Raw genomic sequence first — 23,108 nt, 5'->3', positions numbered from 1 at the left:
CATGCAAGTGATAGAAGAAAACTGTTACCTAAGGAAGCCAACTAAGCGCTCGGATTATCTGAATCTTAGTAGCTCTAAGCAAAGCCTTACCTGAGAGGTGTAGGTCTCCCGGGACACAGATCTCCTGGGTCCTTCCTCTGAACTGGATTCCTGGTATGGAAGAGGGATGAGCCCTTGAAGATGGGGAGACCCAATACACTGTCTGCAGCGTTTGGGGACCACCTCTGAACTGCCCCATTGCTCTGGGGGCTCCGGGGCACTGAGGGCAGATGGGTGAGGCTGCGGGGGAAGACACTCACACTGACAGGGAAGAAGAAACCCTTTTTCTCAGCCTAGGAGATGCGAAAGGTCAGTGGCTCATATCAAGTCGTTTCACAGCATGGCTGATTAAGTAACAGTCATTTGACTTTGATTAAAATATTTGGAAGAGCTCAGCTGCAGCTCACCGCTGCCCCCTTTGCCCTGCACCTCCTCAGTGGATTTGAAAGACTTCACGTGGGAAGGGGGAGGAAATGAGGGAAGAGCAGCACAACGCTTTGCTTTTAGACACGTGTGCTGCACTGATGGATTTTAACGGGAAGTTCCACAGAATGAAATGTGCTCCCCTGAGAGCAGAATATTATGTGAAAAAGATACTTTCTATTTATTTAGGCTTAAAGAAAAAAGAAGAAAATAAATTCAGAAGGAGCTGTTGTAACAATACCTTCGCTTCTATCAAGCATTGGAATTAGGAGCAACAAATAATAATGCACAAATAATTAAATAAATTGGACAGCCAATAAATCGACACAGCAAGAACTGCCCCTTCCATTACCTCAGTCGAAACCATCCCTCACAATCATGGAGCTCCAGCAGTTTTAAGTTACTGAAGATCAAGAATATAAAATAATAAAAACTTGCACAATTTAAAAAAAAGCGTATGTAATAAAGCAATCGCTTTATAATTTGAAATGATCTATTTGTTCCTTTAAATACCAATCGGCTTGCTCAATGAAGTGGAAATTTAACTGTATCCATTAAAAGATTAAAGACCATAAATAAAAAAGTAGCAATTAATTGTGTTGCCTATTTTTAAGAGGTTGGAGCTTAGTTTTTCACACTCTGGCAGTCTATCAAACTTAGCTCCATTACAGATGTCTTGGAGCTGAATTGATGATGATATTCAAAACTAAGGGCATTCTCTTCAGTAGTCCGACCCTGATGAAGGAGCTCGAATGTATAGATGGCTTATGTGATTCTATCATTCTTACAGTGTGAATTACAAATGTTAGAAATGTCAGCTTAATGAGTCATGCAAGAGTCTTTAATGTTCTAAGTCACTGGATCCAATTAATTTTTAAGTGTGCCTAAAATGAACAATGAAGACTGAGAAGAAGCAATCCAGTGGTTTCCCTGTACTCACTTTTTTACTTCTACAAGTCGGACCTAATAATGCTTCCAAATAGCTATCCAAGTCAATTATTAACAATGATAGAAATTTCTGAGGAGCTGACAGCATGTTCTCTTCAGCTTTTACATCGGCAATGAAATGATTCTGACTTGCATGAAGAAATGAGGAAACGGAGAATGTAGGTGTTAGTGAAAAAAATGGTAATCTTCTCTTTGCCTTATGTCTGTTACAGTAAAACTAGTCACAGCGGCGACATGACAAACATAAGTATTTTTTAAATATGTCCATTCTATTTGCTTCATTGTACTTGAAAACTGCTTTGTTTTTGTACTGTACTTGGCACGATGTAACAGAGTGAATTTTGTTTCCAGTGAATCGTGTTTTTATTGAGCACTGTGTGCCAACGTCATTGGCTGGGCTCACAACTATGAAGGGGAAGAACCATCCATTGTTACAGGCAGGCTCTTCTTGATTTTTACATAAATAATTTTTACCATAACCGAGACATTTTGACCATTAAACTCTAGATTCTGATTAGTGTGTATCTTGCTAACAAATGTCTGTTTGCTCAGGCAAGAATCTCTGGTGACTTTTCTCAGCTGTAGCTTATCTGATGTGGAGACTCCCTCTCCACATGTCAGGAGAACACCAGCAAGCAGAGTGTGAATGAAACTCCCACTTCAATGGCCATTGTTATGCCTGGTCTCTTAATTTGTGATACAGCTGATGCTGTTCCCCGCCCCCTGCCAACATCCCTTCTTGCACCCTTTTGAGAAGGGTCCCCTGGATGGGTGTCACACCTCATCTTCCCAGTGGGTCTGGATTTGCACCAAGAGAAGACAACGTGAACTGAGGGTGCTGAAGAGCGTACACATTCTGACCCACCTTGCCAACAACTGGGCACAGCAGCTTTTCAGACTGATGCAGAAAGATGTCCCTGAGCTCACTGGTGAGAGGCCTCCCCAGCGACTCTCCTAACTCTGAGGAAAAGCAGCAAATAGCCGAGTGGTAGCAGCGCTATAAACTGCTTCAGTTGTTCACTCAGTGAACACGAGCCCCTGAGACCAAGACAGCAAAGGAAAAAGGAGTTTGAGGAGAAAAGGACAAAGTAGCACATTGTGGCTCCCTACACCTGAAGGGCCCATGCCCTAGAAGCATTTTTTGGTGCAAGGAAGAATGAAGCACTTGAAATCTTATGTCTGAATGAAAGATTCAGCTTGACTGAATGGACTTCTAGCAAAAGCCATCAGCGGCTTATCGGATTTCATTGATATTGAGTAATGCTGCTGGTGCCAACACTCTTATAGTATCACAGAGAAGTCTGAGACGGCAACTCTAGGGCTGATTTTAAACTCTTGTAAATACTGGGCATTTCAAGGCAAGGTTTGGGTTCAGATCTGCCTGTTCTAAGAATAAACCCTTACCTTTTGTTCTGGTGCTAGCAGTTCTAGGGGTATAACCTGAAAACAGAAAGTGTAAAAACAAGAATACAGAAAGAGACCTACCCTCCTACCCCCCCCCCCAAAAAAAAAAAAAAGCTGTATGCTGCCAGAAAGTGTTGAGAAAATTCTCTGCCTGGAATACAAAAGTTTGCCTGTGGGGTTGTATTTTAAGAGCCAGGGGACAAAACTTCAGCTTTCCTGTGAGTTAAAGAAGGTTTAAAATAAGGAATGAATGAAAGAGAACTGCACAAGTGTACAAGTGAAACTGCAAAAAATGCATGGCTTATTTATGCCACCTACTGGATTTTTCCTGAAGTATCTTTTCAGTTTAGTTGTCACGATCATGCCTGTCACTCCAGCAAATACTTAGGTTTGCATGGGAGGCTACTCGCACAAGTAGACCAGCTGATACCAAGCCGATGACTCACATGAGTAAATGACATGTCTGGACTAACATAGCTCCAGGACTGGAGATGGGGGTAGCTGTACACCTGTTTATTCCGCTAACTTGATGGCTGCAGGGCAGCCAAGACACCAGTGAAGTCCAGCACTGAGGAGTTACCCAGCCCCTGTCAGTGCCTCAGGGGAACGTGCTGGCACCGTTTCCCTCCTTTGCTTGACTCCCTCTGGCTGTCTTTGATATTTTGTTCTAAATGTCCAGAGTATTTATGGACACATTAATGTTTTCAAACAATGTGGAGCCGTAGTGTGAATGCTTTATCTTCTATCCCCCACCACTCCTGCAGCTGAGGCTCTGTTGGGAATCCACAACCAACCCTGGTGATACGGTCTGTAAAATGACCCGGAAGAGTCAAAAAGATCTGCTGTGAACAGAGCGGGGAAAAACCCTCTGGCTTGACCCACTGACAACAAAAAAATATTAGCCAGAATCAGATCTAGCAGATCTCTAAAATGGACTTACTAAATGCACTCAACCCTGCTGACTTCTGTGAAACTAAAGGTCTTTGCTTTCCGGGCAATGGTGTCAGCATTGAGTCCTCTTTAATTGAGATGCTCAGTCATGCCAAATGTGGTGGTGGGGACATGGCTTGTTCACATCTGTCCCTCAAAATTATGCTCTTGTTAGCAAATAAAACATTTTTGCAAGGTTCATGCATCGGCGAAGGACAGATTGTCACTAACAGACGACATTTTGTACTTTAAAGACTTGTGCAAAAAAGTTAAAGCTAAAGGATAACTATTAGCTACCTAGAAAAAAAGCAAAAATGTAATTTGATTCTTCTTACTTTTTTTTTCACCAGAAACATTAATTACAGTTATTTCCAAAGGTGCCGGCAAACTGCAGTAATGTTTAGTCACTGACATAATCACTGGACTCAAATCAGAGACGCCCAGACTTACATTAAATGAATGACTACGATTTCCTGAAGACTTGCAGTGAGATTGCTCTGATTCGTGTTAGAACTGCTGGCAGTTTATAACCATCTCGTATTCCTTCATGACTCCAACGGATGTCAAATCCAGTAATGTGTTGTCATCCTCACCAAATACCCATTAAAAAAATTTGAGACAAACATTACACACTAAAACCATATTCAAAGTGCGACTTGAGATAGCAAAACCAAAGCAATTCATCGTTACAGGATCGATTGTGTACTTGTATTCATCAGGCATCTAGGTATTTTGGTGGTATTCATCCAGAACACAAAATACTAGATAGGTACTAGCAACATTAATATTTTGTTTCTCACCAATAGGTTCTGTAACATTATGGATAACACAGATCTGTGCAGTTAGCCTGAAAAGCAGGAGTAGAAAATACTACTTATGTGAAAGACAGCTGAATTAATGTTCTTCTTGGAGCTGTTGCATTTTTTGCATCTTGTGATTCATCTCTGAGCTTGGCTGTCCCACTTAGTTCCTAGCGAAAAGTCATACATAAGCAGCTGGTGACTGCTATTATTTCTCCTTTGTCTGTCTTCGCCTGCTTTATGCACTGTGCTTCTCTTCTCTTTTCTCTTTTTTCACTCCTTCCAGTTTTTCTCTTCCTCCTCCTCCTGTTATTTCTGATGTGCTTTTTCTTCTACCTTTTCATACATCAGTTTTTTGGTTTTTATTTTATTTTGCCTTTCTTGTTCTTTTGATTTAGCCTCCTTTCATCTCCTTTTTAAATTGCATTTTCAATTGACTCAAGACAATTTGCATGCAAGCACCTGAAAACATCCCTGCCCATGTGCTCAACCATGCACAGAACTTCACAAACTGGAGTTTCACTTTCAAGACTTCAGAGGCTGATCAATGCCCCTATGAGTTGAGAAGATCTCAACTGGTTTCATTCAGGGAGGAATTTCACGTTTCGATATAGTAAGCTAAGCATGCCTCTCTGCATTGTTCACCTCCTTAAACATTAGTGATATGCACCATTAAGTGTATAGGCAAATCATATTTTTGTTCCACTAAACATTGTATTAATCTTCTCCTCTTTTGCAGGAAAATGTGCCGTTATTGACATCAGAAATGTCAATCCCAGCAAAGTGATGCAAGGGAAAAGTTTCAGTTTCTGCGAGTTGAATGATTGTCATACCCCCGCGCCAAACGCACCCAGCTTCTGCTGGTGCCTCACTTGAGGACCATCTGACTGCTCGAGACTGGGGCTTAACAGGAGTGTTTTAATGTGGTCTCTCTGGAGGATGGAAAGTGCCATAAACATCTCCAGTGTTGTACCATGAAGGAAAAAGTTCTTTAAATGTAATTTATCGAATGCTAATGCAAAGCATCAAGCAGCAAGGATCTGGGGCTTTCTTCAGGCTGGGATAGGCACTGATTGTTTCTGGCAGGGAGGCTCAGTCTGAGCAGAATTAGCTGGGAGATAGCTGATCTCAAAGAGGGAGAAGCTTTCCTTGGCTTCTTCTAGCAGAAATAAATTTCTACCTACTGTAACTTATTACCATCTGATATGCTGAGTCATGAAGCTGGGGTTATAGAAATCTTTATGCAATCTTTATAAATCAGCCTCACATAATCTCAGGCGCTTTCTGCTTCATCTCTGTTGAGTCACTCATTTGACAGTTGTCATTCATCTTAGATTGAGATGTAATTTAATAGTTTCATTTCAGCATGAAGATAGCGTCATCTGAAGTTGAGCCTGGAAAGATTTAAAGGTGTAACAGAGGAAATATTAATACTGTAAATAATATAATATAAATAATAAATAAACATAAATAATATCTGTAGAGCTTCATGGGTCTATAAATCACACAGTGCCACATTGGAAGAGGAGCCTACGTAAAAAAGAAAAGAAAAAGCATCTTCCCTTGTCTTGCTCTGCAGAGTATACCCGCTCTAGCCACCCATGCCTGCTCCAGAGGTGTTGGTTACCGAGTTGTCACCACGGTCTCAGCATCTGTGTTTGTTGGGATCACCTGCCCACACAGATACCGGTCAGAGTGTGTTTATACCCATTTAGGGATATGAGCGTAAGGTAACCTACAAACAGGAGACGTAGTCCAGCAAGGAGCCAGAAGCCTCAGGAAGGAGAGCAGCTGAGCTGCGGCAACTCGGGTCTTTTATTTGGGCGTCAAACGGCTCCCTGGGCCAGGCCATGTTGGGTCGCCTAACCAAACCCGGCCTGCACAACCCAGGAGAACACAGGGCTTAAAAATGGCCTCTCTGGTTCCCGGCTTGCTCCCTTAGACCACGGCCGGCGTTACCGCCATGGACGCGGCCTGGGCCGGCCCCTGCCCCGGCAGGGAGGGAGGGCAGCGAGGCCGCAGGGCTGCGGGGTGGCCGCGGAGCCGCCTCCGCCCGGGGGCGAGGGGCGCGTTGTCGTGCGGGACCTGCGGGCAGCGCGGCGGAGCCGAGCCCCGCGCTTACTTCCAGCACGAAGCCGGGGGTTTGGGGCCGCACCGGCCCAGCACCCACCGCCCCGCCGCGCACCCGACGGCCTGCCGCCTGGCCGGGGCGACAGCCGCCTCTCCCCGCCGTACGGCCGCCGCAGGCCGGCCTGGGCGGGAGGGAGGAGCGGGGAGGGAGGGGTGGCCGCTCCCCCCCCCCCCCCGGCGCCTGCCCCGCGGGGGAGAGAGGACTTCGCGGCCGCACGGACCGGCCGGGGGGGGGGGCCGCGGCGGGAGGGGCGACGCCGGTCTGCCGCCGCCCGCCAAAACGCGCGGGGTGGCGGGACGGGACGGGGCAGGGCAGAGCCGCGCCGACCCCCTCGCCCGGCTGCCCCCAGCCCGCCGCGATGCCCAGTGACTCCCCGGCCTTCAGCAAGCCCCCGGACGCCGTGGGGCCGGGGACAAGGCGGGCGGCTTCGGGAAGGCGGCGGCCCTCATGGCGGCCGCCCCAGCGGACGGGGTCGCCGCCGCGGCGGGGAAGAAGCCTCCGCGTCTGCCCAAGTGTGCCCGCTGCCGCAACCACGGCTACTCCTCGCCGCTGAAGGGGCACAAGCGGTTCTGCATGTGGCGGGACTGCCAGTGCAAGAAGTGCAGCCTGATCGCCGAGCGGCAGCGGGTGATGGCAGCGCAGGTGAGCCCCGCGGGGCGGCCCCCCGCCGATCCCCGCCGCCGCCTCGGCGGGGTCTGCCCGGAGCGGGGTGGGCTGTCTGCCCGGCGTCCTGCCGGCGGTGGGGTCGTTCCTCCGCGCCCGGCGGGGTTTGGTGCCCGCAGGAGCCAAGCGGTCGGCGCCGCGCCGCGGTGCCGTGCGCTGAGACAGCGCGGCCGCGGGGAAGCCTCGCCCCGGGCTGGAGTTAGACCGCCGTCTTCCTAAATTAATGAGGCTTTTCGCTATCTTTCTCTCATGTTAATTTTTTTTTTTTTTGGCATAAAAATAGGAGATGCCCTGAAGGCGTGTAGGATTTAAGTCACGGTGAGCTAGCAGGAGCAGTGGCGAGCAGCAGCGGTGAGCGTTTGGCTGCTCACCTCTGAGCACGCCTGAATGCATCTCCGTCTGAAAGCGGGCAAAGCCGAAACGTGCGGGCAGTCCTGAACTACGCGGATCTGTTTTAAAACCTTCATAGAGGAAGACTTCTAGTTAACGTCAAATTGCCGTTTTTCAACTTGTTTTCAACTAGATAATGAATAATCTAGCCAACTAATTGGTTAGCGAGAATATTTTCCACTGGTGGTTTCAGATTAGGTATATCTGCTTTTCGTGATGCTAGGTGGCTTCAGTTGAGTGCATTTCTAAAAAGACTTCTTTTTTTAGCAGCGTTGTTCCTGATTTTGCATATAGCGGCTGTGTAAAGAGCTGTGTAGCTGGGTCGTCTTAAATCTAAACGAGGACTCAGTAGTATTCGCTAAGAAACCAAACTGCATCCAGTTTGTGTAGGAATAACTTTTTTGTTAGGTAGTCCTGCTGAAGTTGCAACTCTGGCAATGTAAATGACCGCTGTATTAGTCCTTGTGATCCTTATCTTGATAACTGCATTAAGAGGAGTCCTGGGAGTGTAATGGCTACTAGCGTGCTTGAGGTCTGTGAGTGGGCTTGCACGTTCTCGTTCGTGCAAATAGTCCCCTGCAGACAAATTAACTGGAAGGCGTTAGGACTACTGGTGCAAGTAAAGGCAGTGGTATTAGACCTACCGATGCAGTTTGCAACTAATGTGCGCTCAGAGCTTCGTGATCCCGCGTAAAATGAGTGTCCCACTGACAGATTTTAAAAACCTTAGCAGCCCTGGATTAAATCCTTCCTCACTTTTTTATTTAATTATACAGTGCAGGTGTGCTAAACGTCCTCTGAACCCACTGGGAGCTTTTGTTAATTTAAATAACTCCTCCTTGTCGGTGGCATGGCCATCCAGAAATTGTTATTGTGCCCCAGTTACATGCGCTTTCTGTGCCTGGTGTGAACCACGGAATAATAAACGTGGATCCCTTTGCTGCCTGCCTCGGGGGAGGGAGCACAACATGCAGTGTTCCCCACACAAGTGTCCCCTTCTGCACAGACTGTTCTCCTGCTGCCCAGCAGCTTCTGTCAGGCAGTGAATGCCTCCTGCTAGTGGGTTCTGGTGGCGGCCCTCCTGGGGGTGTTCTCTTCCCTGCCTAGTGTTTGAAAGTGGCTTTGAAAGCCTCCATAACTAAACCTTATCTGTGTAGGAGTTACACATTGAAAGTCTGTCTTTCCCCGTTTTGATATATTTCTGCAGTAAGCCCCTTGGTGCTGGTGGAATTTTACAGGTCAAGGTTATTGGCTTGTGAAGTCAAAGTTACCCGTGGTGTTTGCAAGTCTACACCTCCTGTTTGGAATGTCTGTATTGCAAGACCTGTTACTAATTTCTCTAACGGTATTACGCATCTGTATTAAAGAATGTTGCTGTTGAACATGGAAATGGAGGGAAGTCCTGTCCAAGTTACCCAAGAGAATTTCCAGTCTGTAATCTGGGACAGATTTCCAGTGTTCAAATACAGATGCAAATCAGTCACCTGGCAAGTTGCAGAGTAGGTAGCTGTAAGGCCCCCCGTGTCATATATACTGCCTGGACATGTATCCCAACTTCGTGTGCGTGGACAGCTGTGCAGAATTGATCTGCCAGTTCAGATGAGGCGGAAGGTGTCCTCTCTATCTTCAGTGAGCAATGAATATGGTTAGTTTGCACCCATGTCCAGACTGTGTAGTGCCTGTGGGTTTGGCCAGTGCCAGCTAGGCTTTGGAACATCATCAGTGTTGGGAAAGAAATGGGGAGCTCCCGCTGCTCCAGGCCTGGCCAGCTACCTGCAATGTGTGTGATGCTGGCTGAGATTCTTGCAGGATGGTTCCCCACATTTGCCATGCTTCTTCCGTGATGGCTGTCTGTGTACAGTGTAGTGTGCACAGAAATTCCCTTGAAGGGCTAGATTTCCAGTGAACAGCCAGCAAGGAAGCCCAGCAGGCTTGGATAGAGCAGCAGATTGCAGATATAAGCCCTCATGAAGAGCTGCTTTATATTGATGAAGAGGCACAGCAGAGCCCTGCAAGTAGATTAATTTCTTATCCCCAGCAGCTGTGTATCAGCAGAGAGGAGGGTAGTGATTACACTTTTCACAGTCAGCTTTGCCTGAGAGCAACTGTGTTGGGTGAGTGCAGTCAGCTTTAATACATCTTCATGTGGCCTCGTTGGAGGAAGACATATATGGCACCAGCGTTTCATAGGTTTGTTCGTATATGTTTGGACACAAAAAGGGGTTGGTTTTAAATAGCTTTATAACCTCCTTTATATCCTCCTCTACCCGCTGGCTGGATTGTGACATCAACACTGTAGAGAGTACCAAGAGGAAAAAACAGCATTGAGTTTGAGTCTTTTGTTATTGCCATTATAAATTGTGCTCAAGCCAGAGAGCATGCCCTACATCTGTCTTCTTGTTCCCAGGTTGCACTGAGAAGGCAGCAAGCTCAGGAAGAGGAACTGGGAATCAGCCACCCGGTGCCCCTGCCCAGCGCCCCCGAGACGTTCGTGAAGAAGAACGGTGGTGGCAGCTCTTGTCTCTTGTTGGAAAGCAGCAGCCCTACACACTCGACGAGTACAGCCATGACGGCAGCTAGCACACCGTCAGGTAAAGTGCTGGGAGAGCAATGCTCGCTGCTTGGGTCAAGGGCTGACGTTGCTTACGCCTGCCTGCGCTTGCACCTCTTCCCCTCTCTGCAGCAGCGGGGTTGTGGAGAGTCCCCTCTCCAAGAACAGTGTTGCACTGTGGGTACGATTAGCAAAAGGGAAGAACCCAGGATCAGTCTTTCATATTTTAATTGATTATTTTTACTTGAAAATCAAAATTAGTTTGGTACAGACTGGTGCTGTAATTGAATTCAATAGGATGTATACCTGCAAATAGAGATTTATGAGGAGCTTTTCTCCTTTCTCCCAAAATACGTGCTCCTGCCACAGTCCTGGCAACGGCGTGTTGGCTGGCTGTGTATCTTCTTCAAAACTGGAGAGTTTTCAGCATGTTATAGGAGCCAAGTATGTAGGTAATGTCATTGACCCCAGCAGCAGAGAGCTGCCCACCTTACATGACTTGATGTGGTGGTACATCTGTTCTGTGTGGCCAGGTGTGATGAACTATGAAAGACTGATGCAGTCCTTCCACTTTACTACACCTTACTGTATTGCATTTAACCCTTGTAAAACAAACAAACAAAAAAACCAAAACCAAAAAACGAACAATATTTGTCTGCAGATTCAGTAAAACCGTGGCTAAGCACAGCCAGGACTTAAAGGCGCTGAAGTGAAGACTCTAGGCAAAATGCATTTTCCTATGCAGAGCTTATGCCTGACAGATACAGCAATTGAGTACGTATAAAAATGAAACTGATGTAATTGACTTCTACTGTATAGACAGAAAAAAGAAAAATGCAAACAAACATAGAGGAAAGGAAGAGGAAGTTTCATTCATTTTTAATCATCTGTGCTGATGTCAATAATACAGTTGAATATACTTCCTGGTTAAAAAGATGCTTCTAAAGTGGGCAATGCCATGCATTAACTAATAAAAGGACAAGTGTGTCTGTCAGATGACATTACTCTGTTTTGCAGGCCATTTAAAGCCTTGTCAGATGGATTTGTTGCATCCATTGCAGACAGGCAGTTTCAGACTGATGTGGAGGAATTTCTTTGGGAAGCTTTTAGAAGAACTGGTTGATAAAACAATAAATAGCTTTTTATTAGCTTTTTTGTTTTCATTATACCCTTGCTTATACAGAAAGGCCGAAAAATGAAATTGTCTTACTGTCAATAAAATTTACATAAGCTTTGATCTTAATGTTTTTTAAATGTCAGTGGAGGTATTTAATTTATTAATCCCACTTTAATAATTTCTTATTAATTGAATTAAATGATGGTCTTTTAATTAAAAACATTCATTAAACAAGCTTAAGGCAATTCACATGCTTGAATAAAGACTTGAAAACATGAAAATGCCTAATTTTAAAGTAATTGAATTGTTTGAAAATTTTTGGTCAAAGCAATTGTAAATGGTTTGCAGTCATCTTTCTTAGAGTGGGTTTTTCTTTGTGAGCAATTCAAATACATTGTTTCTCAAGCATTTTACTAAATAACTGGGTGTAGGTGACAACACTTAAAATAAACAGGTTCATCTCCAGAGAGAAGATGTGATTCCAGCCATGAATCAAGGCAGGGTCAGCTTTGTTCACCAGAAATGGAAGAATCTGGGAATGAATAGGAAATTGGGTTCATAATTTTGTGTTTAGGCACCTAAGTAAGTAGCAACAGAAATTCATGCTTAGCTCGAAAGCAACTGCACTGCATAAAGTTCTGTCCCAAATAATTTTGGTAGGTTCATCTGTTGAAAGCAGTGTAAGTACTCGTGGGTATGGATTTAATGCCACCAGTGACTGCATGCTGGCTGTGAAGGTGCAGAAGGTGCTCTGTGTTCAGCCAGACTGGTAGGGTGGCTTCAGCAGATGTCAGAGTACGGGCTTCACCCTGGAAGGTCTGATTTTTCAGTGAGGAATGCTGCTTAAATATTCTGATGCTTGCTTTTTTTAGCATATAAAGATCTTCTGTTAGATAAGAAACTGCCCGGTGTGATGTGACATGAAGTTCTTGGTTTCGGTGTCAGATTGTGTCAGGACCAGGTACTCGAAGGATTCTTGCATTGCTGTTTTATCATTTTACTGGTACCCTCAACTGCAAGCAAAATGAGAGACCCTGTTGGAGCAGGTGTCACAGTGTCTCAGTTTGGTAGGCTGAGATGCTGATTTTGCAAGAATTTACAGTAATCATTAAGGCAGGCAGAGAGAGTGAAACCCTTTGTGGCAGGGGAAGTCAGCAGCTCCCTGCAAGCCCCGGCGAAACCTGTGGCTCCTGGGAGTGCAGCGTGCCCTGTACGACACACATTAGACTGGGCAAGAGATGGTTTTGCCAGTGGTGATTCTGTTCCTCTTGTAAGTTTTTGTCTTCACAAGAGCAGTTTTTCTTTTGGACTCCCATCACGCAGAGCATTGTTTGCCGGCAGAGGAGTAATGTGTGAAGGAGTCACACAAATCAGACATAGTGCCAGAGAGAGAGTCTTTCCGCGCTGTATCCATTTTATCGGCAGATCAGAAATATTGTGACACCTGGAGAGACCAGAGACCATTTTTCAGATCCCTTCATGACATGCTGTTTTTGAAAAGGGGAAAAATGAATTATCATGGTCATAGTGTAGGGATTTGTGCGTTTACCAGCTCGGGCTTGGAAACCGTGTTTACTTTGGATGGACCGTATCTTCCCCACTCAAAAGCAAACTGGGAATTTGCAGGGTAGTTGGATGGGAGCAGACCGTGGTTGCAGGGCATTAGCAGAACCTCTTGCAAACAGATTTTGTCGTTTCTGTGCATTTTCCCTTACAAAATTGCAGGTTGCTGAGAGCAAAGGCCATTTAATTGTGTAAAGCAGCAAAAAGTCGTGATCCCAGGGCATCTAAAGTAATTGTCCTTCCTTTTGCAGGGTAAGTAAATCTTGTTAGGTTAACTAGTGTGCAAAACTCAGGAAAAGACTGTGGTGAGGCATTTAAAATGTGCCTTTCAGATATACTCGGTTTATAAAACCTGGGTTCTTCCCTCTTCCATGTCGGTTTGGTACCTCTGCCACTTTAATATTTAGAAATCAGCGGGGGCGGGGGGGAGGGTTGGGGGCAGGGAAGCGTCATCATGAAACACCTTGGAGTGAGAGCTGCTCACACTGCAGGAAGGAGACAGTGCGTTTCACCTTTTCTGCATCTTATCGTCCTCGTCACAGACTAAGGGTCATGTTTGGCATTTGGCAGATGGGGTGGGGTGGCTGCAGCATACATCACCTGATGACTGGAAGGTGCTGGGAAGCACCCCTTCTTTCTGCTGCTCTGTGCTCATGTTGGCCCAATTTAGAAGCATCCAGTATAGACGGGATTACTGTATGATGCTAAATGCCAGCTCCTGCTGCTGTGCTCCGTGGTGGTCGATTTCCCGTTGGCTTTGCAATGACCATTAATAACGGCATTGTTCAGGTGCCGTCGTAGTGTCACTGGTTGACAAGTTAAACATGTCATTGTCAGCAATTGTGGGTAGTAAGCTTGCGCTTATTATTTCCCTTTGCTACATTTATTATGGGTGACAGAAACAAAGTAGTGTTCTTTTTACATTTCTCTAAGTAGGTACTGCTTTCACTTTGAAACTCTTTGAGGAGCAGATGGGTTTTTATCTGCTCATAAATACAGACCGTAGTGGGGTCAGCAGTAATACTATGCCTCATGAATGATGGTACTGAGATCCCTTTGGACTTGCAGTGCCCTAGATGCTTCTGAAAACCCTACCTTGCCTTCTTTACTCTTCCTTTGCTTTTTTGATGTTATCTTTTGCATTGACCTTCTCTATGACACTGTATTGTGATCTCAGAAATTGATGCCATGACCTTGCAGATGTTGTGCTGCATAGGTAATGAAGTAAAAAAATAAGTTATTATAATTGGAAGATATCATGGCCTGGTTTTAAAAAAAGTGAGAAATTTTCTTTTTGAAAGAAAGTCCTTTTAAGTCTTTATAGTATAGTGTCATATGCTGTCAGAATTTGTCAAAAAAGTCTCATTTTAGTCAGCTGATGGGAACTGTGAGGAAGCTGCCATGGACATTTCACTGTGAGAGTGTTTAAGCACTGGAACAAGTTGCCTAGAGAGGTTGTGGAGCCTCCATCCTTGGGGAGACTCAAAACTCAGCTGGATGGTGCCTGAGCAACATGATCCAACTGGGAAGCTGGCCCTGCTTTGAGCGGAGTTTGGGCCAGGTGGCCTCCAGAGGTCCTTTCCAAACTAAACTGTTCCGTGAATCTATGAAATGCCTACTTTTTTGTATTGATATTAAGTCAACATATTGAAATTTGAAATTCAGCCAGCCTCAATACTAATCAGCATTTGCAAGCCTGGGAAAGAAATCCTGACTCTTTTGACCTAAAAATGCTCGATGACTAAATCTAATGTAGATTTCAACAGAAAATTAGCATCATGGGGATTGACAGGTGGTGGAGAGGATTACTAGTTCAGGTGGCAGCAGCCTCAGCAGGGCTGAGCAGTAAGGAGAAGGAGGCATTAGCTGCTTTGCCTGCCTGTGCTAGGGCTAACATGATGGCTGCATGTCCTCAGAGATCTTGGTGGGTCTGCAGTGGTTACTGGTCCATCATCCTGTTCTTTCCTTTTGTCTTTGTCTCCTTGTTACTTTCTAACGCTGATTTTCTCCTGCTGCGCCTACTACTACTTCTTCACCAGTTTTAGTTGCTGACTGCCTCCTGGTCCTGCCAACTCCTCTTTGATACCGAGAGCCAAGCAGCCCCATCCGTTGCTTCCTGGTGCTTTTCCCCAGCTTCTCCCACAGCCAAGAAATCTCTGTCCAAAAGAAAAGAGCATAGTCGAACATGATGTGTGTTTACTGGATTGTAACAGCTGGCAAAGAAGTTTTGCATCCTTCACCTGTGAATATCTAATACCTTTCCATCCATAATCATCTGTTTTTCTCCAGTTGGTTGCAGTTAAGATGAGAGAAGAAGAATCACATTTGCATGTGTCTCTTGTAAGAGTTTGTGAACTGTCTTACCTCTCTTGCATTGGCATTATTTCCACAGCATAATTTAGACTTTGGCTTGGGGAGTAGTGGCTGGAGATGGTTTCTGCCTGTATGGTGGTTTTCCTAGTTGCTACATCTCTTTCAAGCTGGACTAAGTAAATAAGCAAGGAGTGTTTCACTTTGAACAATCTTTCCTTGGTTTAGGCTAAAACTTTCCCCTAATAGGCTTTTTTAATTTCTGACTGATACAACTATGTGATGAATGAAGCACTCCGCAGTGTGGTGGCCATAGCTTTGTAATTTTCAGTTCCTACCGAAATCATGTGTGTTTTGCTCAGAGTTGTTTAAAAAGTCATTGCTTGTGAAGCAAGGGGGGCGTTTCTGCCTCTCTCCGCTGCTTTGGTTTCGCCGTTCTTGGGAACGCTGCAAAGGAGTTTTGAGCATCTCATTATAAAAGGACATAGATAAATCTGAAAGGATAGAGGGAAGTATGACAAAAATGATGTATGGCTTGTAGAAAAGGAGACTAAGGGTGGATATAACAGTCTATAAATATTTGAGAGGTAATAATATGGAGGAGGGGGAGGGATTATTTACAGTGCTTGAGACAGCATAACAAGGAGCAACGGCTTGAAACTAAAAAAGACAAAATTAAATTAGACAGTAGACACTTTTTCTCCTAACTAGAAGTGCAATTAGCAATGGAGTGACCTGCATAAGGACAAGGGGGTAAGTGAAGCATAATCAGGAGAGGTGTTTAAGAGTGTGTTAGATTACGATCTCAAGTGATTAATATGAGGGTAAACTCTGATCAATGTGCAGGTTAAAGCAGATGACGGAAATCTTCTGCAGCTTTGTCATCTCCTATATGATTCATTGCCTCTGGCCATTGTTTGACTGTGTTAAATAAATTATAATGTTACAGGGTTCTGCATCCCTGATTAGATGTTTCCAGTTAATTCTCCAGTTCCAGAGCCTGCAGCTTGCAAAGATTGCACTTTCCCTGCTCCTCCTTTCAAGCAATATTTGTTTGTCGTTTTGCAGCTTCGTGTGTGTGTGTGTGTGTAGGTGCCTGTGTTTTAACTGAGCTAATGTCTGAAGTGCCGTACATGTTTATTCAGTGAGGCACAGACTCTGCCAAAAGTGTGGTATTTCTGTCGTGTTGGTGAAACAGGTAGAACTAGCAGTATTTTCAGAGTTAAGTCTCTAAATGAAGAAGTTTTATTTTTCCTTTCAGGCTTTTGATCCTGTCTGAAGTTTCAGTGGAAGTGTAAAAATAAATAGTAGCGTAAAAAGATGTGGAAAACCTCAGAGAAGATTGCTTTTCTTTTTCTGTGCAAGTGGTCCTGTGGGGCTCGTCCACGTCTGTCTTCACCAGAGGCAGGGGCTGGGGAGAGCTTTCTGCAGGATGTCGGGGATGCAGGGGTGCCAGGGGACCAGCTGTGACCTACCCAGACCCTCTTACTTTGGGAGAGAAGGGCTGCTCAGCCCCAGGGCTTCTGTGACCGCCTTTTGGCCGGAGAGGTGCAGGTGAAAACCCACAGGCAGCTCAGCAGGTATTTCCATCCTTCTTTCACGTTTCAGAAGAGCTTTTTTCCCCTAAAGAATTAGGAGTAGATTTCCCCCCCCGCCCCCCCCAATCTTTCACCCTAGGGCTTTCTCTGTTTGCAGCATCTTTCTGTCCAACTTTTCTCACACCAGGTGAGGTTCCCAGATGTAGAGCTACCCGTTAGAGCAAGGTCCCTGCCGAGTGGCGTTTGCTGTGTGCTGAATGGACTTTACCATGTACACTGTCCTAGCACTCGGGTGCTCGAGGTTTCTCTTCCCACTGAAGGCCAGCGGGGCTGGTGGGCAGCCCCTATTGTTCTTTGTGCCTTGGAAGCTCTTCCTCCATCACGCTGGCATTTCCATATGTGCATTCACATTTAGAGAGTTATCTGTGCCGGCTTGTGATTTCCATTTGTCATTATGAACACTGAGATAAGGAATGGAACAGGAACAGAAGATGTACTAAGAATTTTCTATCCGTGGGCACATTATTACGCTATCTGCAGTTAACCTCTTGTTCTTTTCTGTGTCCTTGAAACAGTTATTATGACTTATCTGAATGTGTGGGGCTTTCTTTTTGTTTTTAGAAAAGATATAAGTGGGGAGTGAGGGAGTACTGCACGCTTCCTTAACTGAGCACTCGCATGATTTTTTGCTTTTTCTTTTTTTCACGTGCTTTCTTATACCTTGAAGACTGCTTTCATTTGCTTTATTTATCAGCTAACTTCCTAATTCAGCCTGTTGGCCTATTTTCCATTTTCAGTAGATTTGTCACGTAATGACATGGGGACTAAAATGCAGTTTTGAAGATTTTTTTTGTAGGAGCTCTTTTTCATATGCTTCTTCTAATTCCTCTTTTTTTTTTCTTTTTCTGAACTTTGCTAAACTTTCTCCTGAGTTTGAGTACCTGCTAGTCTTAATCAAAGCTGTGAATAGCTCAGTTACTGAAGTACAAACATCGTTCATACACTTGTCCTATGTACACTTGTCCTATGTTTTCTTGAAGAGCTTGCAGAGAGTCAGTTAAGCACTGAGCTTCTCTTCCTTTGCAATGAGATTGGATGCCTAATTTTTATGATTTTTTTTTTTTCAATTCCTGTCTCTAGTCTCCATTCATTCTATTTCTGTTGCTTACAGCATAGGCCACCATTTGCTGACTTGGACACCTATAGTCATGGGCACAACTGAACCTCAGCTGATGTAAGCCACTGTATTTCCAGTCGCTGTGCATTTCTGTCTATCAGTTGTGCATGAACAAAATTCATGAGTGATCAGTTTGCGTTTGCATGGAAGCAGATTTTGTGAGTGCAAATGTTGCTGCATCCATGCAACACTGGCGATCATGTACAAAAGCGATGCACGTGCATGTGATTTTTGCTCACTTGCCCGGCCCAGTGGGTGTCTACAATGCTTCTTTACCACTCCTGATATTAGTTTTTCCATCACGTATTAGGCAGACAGAGTGAAAAAGCCCTCCTATTATTTCTAGTTGGTCTTTTTTAGAAACCTTTTGGGTTTCTGTCATCATATAGCTTATAACCAAGCATGGACTCCAGCTAATTCCAACCATCGTCCTACTCCCTTTATTATTTTTCGTGTGAGCCATAATGATTTTATCCCAGTCATATTTCCTCCAAGGTCTTCTATCTCAGACACTTGTAAAGCCTTCCCTCCCTTCTAATGTTCTCTTTGATCTCTTGTTAATGACTTAAATCCCTTTACATTTAATCCACACTGAGTTTCTTTCTCCTCCTCTCAGTTTGCTTCTTTGCACCTGCAGGTGTCTGGGCTGTTTTCCATCACTGTCTAGAAATCTAGTTTTCTTTCCTAATTTCCTTTCTCTTTTAATTTCTTCCTCTATTTTTTTTAAAGTTGTGTTGATTTTAAGTTTTGCTCCTGTTACACAGTTCAGTAGCATGTTGGATGTCTGAATGCAACCAGTTAAATATTTGTAAATTTCTTTCTCAAATCAGGTGTCTCAAGATGAATAGTAACATGTATACATATATATGCACATATAGTAGTCATACTCCCAGCTGTTATACTGAAGATTGAAAATGGCACCTCTTTGTCATGCTTCTAATTTTCTGAAGCACTAATTTTATTGGTCCTGATCCTGTTAGCTATCATACATGCTAATAATTTTAGATATGTAAGTAGTCCTGCTGTCTCAGTTCAGCGTGAACAAACATATGCTGGAGCATTAAAATAGTGCCTAGCATCTTCACATATTCAAAGCCATATTCAAAGATTTTGAATGCTTTTTCTTTACTAAAGCCATTCTTTTTTGCTGATAAAGATTGAATAGGATCACTATGGCTGTATTATAAAGACCAGAAGTGCAAGTAAGGAAAGAACAAGCATTGCCCCCCCAGCTCACATAAAAAGATCAGCTACTCTGCTCTAGTCAGTGGCAGAAGATGTTGAAACTGGAGTTTGCTGCTGTAGACATCTTATTGAGGGCCTGTAGCTTGCATTAAGTGTGGAAAGAAAAATTATTTTCTGTAGGTTTTATTTCTTCAGCCATATTAGGAGGATTTTTAAGTTGCATGCTAAATGTTTGCAGCAGATCATTTTTATTAAGTCTACACTAAATGTGAACAAAATGTGTCCTCTCCAGTTCTACTGAAATCAGTGGTGGTATTTCAGTTCCTCTTAGCTGGAGCTGGATTGGGGCTGTGTGTATGACTGGAAAACTTATTATGCCAAGCTGAAGTCTTCTGGCTGGGATTTCTCCCTCCTTGTTTTTTTCTCCAAATCACATTTTCCTTTGAAAGAAAGTTGTTTTGTGTTACGTTTAAAATTAACTAGAAATCTTAAATTTGGAGGTTTTATAGTTGTATTTAGGAACACACACACACACATTTAACAGTCATTTGACCCATTATAGGATAATAATTCTACATGTGGAAGAGAGGAAGAAATGCTCGATAATTTTTTCTGATCTTTGCTTTGAAGAAGGGCAGATGATGTTGCTGTATAGGAGGTGGTGACATTCTGCTTTCATTTCCAGCAGTAACTGAAATAAGCAGGATTGGATTGCATGCAGTATTTAAGAAAAAAAAAAAAAAAACAACTTGGCTGAGGATCTCTCTGGTCCATTAATGTTGTTTTCCAGTAAGTTTTTAACACTGAAGAAATTCCTAAGGCCTGGAAGAAAGCTGATGTTATGCCAGTGTTTAAGAAAAGCGAATGTGGTAGGATGGGTGGCTACAAATCTGTCAGCCTGACATCAGTTTTTCTGAAAACAGCGGAACAGTCCACAGCAGACTGAAATGTGCGGGAGGGGGAGAAATGCAGCTGTTAAAGGATGCTCACACAAAGTGAATTAACAGAAGTTTGTGGGTAGAAGATTCGGTCAAGTTAGTAATCTTTTATCATTACAAAATTGCTTGGCAAAGTGCCATACTGATGCAGTCAAATTCTGCAAAGCGTTTGATTTTTGTGTCCCCTGACATCTTGATTAGGAAACTGAATTGACAGAAAATCGGTATGGTATGTGTTACATGGTTTTAAAAAGGATGATCCTATCAGTCTGAAAATGTAGGTCTGAGTGGGGAAGCTAATGCAGTGGTGTTCCTGGAGAAGTCTCACAGGGACCTGCTCTTGGCTGTAAGCTGTGTGGTCTTCCCATTGGTATCTTGGAAGTAAGCCTGGAATCGCCACAGGTCATCTTGGTAGGTGATGGAAAGGTGCATGGACTGGCAAGCAGTGGAGAAGACAGAAGTGCACTGTGGGAGGGCTTGGCTATATGGTTGGTCACGTGCAAGCAAGAGCCACTTTAACCCATACTAGAAGTGAAAAATGGAGGAGTCTGTCCCTGAGAAACATTGTCACTGCAGAGGAGCTGGTGGCCGCAGGGGTACTATGCTGAATGTTACTGGTTCCTGGTGGAAAAAAGGATGACCAAGGACTGGTACGGCCCTTTCAGGCAGACCTGTGATGATGGGAAGGAGGCTTGGTGTCTTCTGTGCCTGAAACTGATGGGGTGCCTGTGGGACTAGTGGGACTCCTTCCCTGGTGACATTGTATGTACAGGAAAGTGGGCTCTCAACGGCTATTGGAAGAGAGATTGTTGGTGATTATTAAGTAAGCATACCACACCAGGCACAGGAACGTCACTGAGCCAAAAATGATGGGAGGCTAGGAAAGGGGGTGAAGGAGGTATCAAGTTTGTTTGCCCTGTTCGTACTGTTCCCTAGGTTTCTCTTTATAGCTGGTGGTGGGGATATAGCCATGGTCTGAACCAGCACACCTGGGCTTGAACTTGGAACGGCTCAGGCAGGAGACGCAGGAATGATTAAAAGACCAGAAAACACGTCTTGAGGTGAGAGACGGCAGTTTATTTTGCCCTTTAGTGACCCCCTCATCTAAGATTTAATTAATCCCTATATGATTGTTCCAAATTGCTTGTGCCTTTGCCAGACTAGACCAGCTCAAGTTGAAGTTTTCTGTGTCGTTTCATGGGATGGGTTTTGACATTGTGAACAGAAGCATCATGTGGATGCAGAATCCCATGAAAAGCTTGAGTGTTGGGTGCATCCACCGCAGGGCTCAGGCGAGACGATAACGAACAGCCTTAATTCTGGGATCACCCAGGTTTTCTTGAAATGTGCTGTCCTTGCTGCTGAACTTTTATCCTGGAGTGCCTCTTTTCTGGCAAGTGTCGTTCTTGGTAAGATGTGCTGTCCCACTTAGGACTGGTTTAGCCCTTTATAGGTGGTACTGGAAAAGCTTATTCCAGTTCGCTCAAGTGATGACTCCGGCGTTATTCCTAGAGGGAAGAAAAAAGTAGTGCTCATTCCTTCGGGGTGAAAATGAGTATTGTTTTGGCAGTCGAGTAATCCTTGAGAAGCAGGAGAGCGCAGCCGTTGATGTCTTGGCGGGTAAAGCAGTCTCCTGCCCCTAGGACGTGTGCCCTGCGCCTGCAGGCACTGCTTCCACTATGCCCACTCCTCGCCAATAGTGCTGGCTGAACTCGCGGTCCAGCTGCTTTGTCCAGTGAGGGGTCTGCCCTGGCTGTCAGAGAGCCGCTGCAGGAAGGGTGCAATGACTGGATGTTTTGTCTTGGGGCGGTGGGAGGAGATAGAAAGCGTGGTAGGAGTTGGCAGGTGATAAGTGCCTGGGCAAGGCATAGCTGTGACAAGGAGGTGGGGTAGATCAGTCCCTGTGCACTTCAGCTCCAGGGAAAAGGCCAGGAGCATGCAAGAGGCTCAGAGTTGCTGGACCGTGGGGGTTTTTTTCCTTCTTTTTTTTAAATGTGTATTTCTCCTTTGAGAAGAAAGGCCTGTCTCTGCTGAGCAGCTGTGTTCCCCGGGTACGGTCAAAGAGGTACCTATGGACTGTGGTTGTAATAAGCTGTTTTGGCTATGATTTATTCTCTTTAGCCTGGAGACACAGCTGCTTTTAGCCCACGCATCTGATATGGCTGATAACAGATTTCTCGATCTCTCCCTCTAATAGATGTTAGTTGGAGCACAGCTGGGCATCCAGGGCTGTTTGGGCAGGGGATCCTGAACAAGGAGGAAAAAGAACTGCTGGATTTGGTATCTGAGCTCGAGATGGGGTCGTAGCGTTGTTGGCAATTGGAGGAGGGAGGAAAAAACGTGCTTTTCTTGAAAGCTTTCTGGTCAAAACAGTTGGGAGGACTGCAGAGGTGGTTTTCCATAGGTGAATGAGAGTAGGACAGCTCCGTACGTCTCAGAAGCCAGGCTCTAGGACAGGGGTTCGAGTGCAAGCTCCCCTGCTGCTCTGCGGACCCTACTCTTCACCTGTATTTGCTGGCTCACCTTGAACGCAGAGTGACTCTCTCTTCCTTGTACCGCTGTTAAAGTCTCCACCTCCCCGCTGCCTGAGAGCCAGCACAGAGCGGTGGGCCGGAGGTCTGCAAACTGTGGAGAAACATGGAGAAGTGTTTTGTCTTTACAGCAGTGGCTCAGGTAGCCATCTCTTAGGGCCTGAATTCAGGGATGCTTTCAGGAGTCCAGGGTCCCTGTTTTTTCACTCTGCTTTTAGGGAGAAGGCTTTCACGGGCAGATCTGAAAGGCCTGATTCTGCATACCTTGTGCTACAGTGATTTATACTGTGCACTTTTAGTCCAAAGTGAGTACCTGATCCTTGACGTTTCCTTTTAGTTGTCATGATGGCGGAAAAGTATCTCAGATTTTCTTGTATTTGGGAAGTTTATTTAATCACACAGTTCAAAAGCATCAAAATTATTATTTTACTAGAATTTGCTAAATTATAATTTCTTAAATACCTCTTTTC

General features: G+C 44.8%; 1 protein-coding gene across 1 annotated transcript in view; it reads left to right on the top strand.

Annotated features, from left to right (window-relative positions):
- Nucleotides 1–7,003: 7,003 nt before the first annotated feature.
- The window catches only part of DMRT1 (doublesex and mab-3 related transcription factor 1), a 62,861-nt gene continuing 46,756 nt past the window's right edge, over nucleotides 7,004–23,108 (top strand). The window contains 3 exon segments of the mRNA XM_050913311.1: nucleotides 7,004–7,082; nucleotides 7,085–7,317; nucleotides 10,136–10,319. Of these exon segments, the coding sequence (XP_050769268.1) occupies nucleotides 7,034–7,082; nucleotides 7,085–7,317; nucleotides 10,136–10,319 (466 nt within the window). The 5' untranslated portion in view covers nucleotides 7,004–7,033.

The sequence above is a fragment of the Gymnogyps californianus genome, chromosome Z (assembly GCF_018139145.2).
Source record: "Gymnogyps californianus isolate 813 chromosome Z, ASM1813914v2, whole genome shotgun sequence".
NCBI classification, from domain to species: domain Eukaryota; kingdom Metazoa; phylum Chordata; class Aves; order Accipitriformes; family Cathartidae; genus Gymnogyps; species Gymnogyps californianus.
Note: the sequence above shows the minus strand (reverse complement) of the source record. Positions and strands in the feature narration are given on the sequence as shown.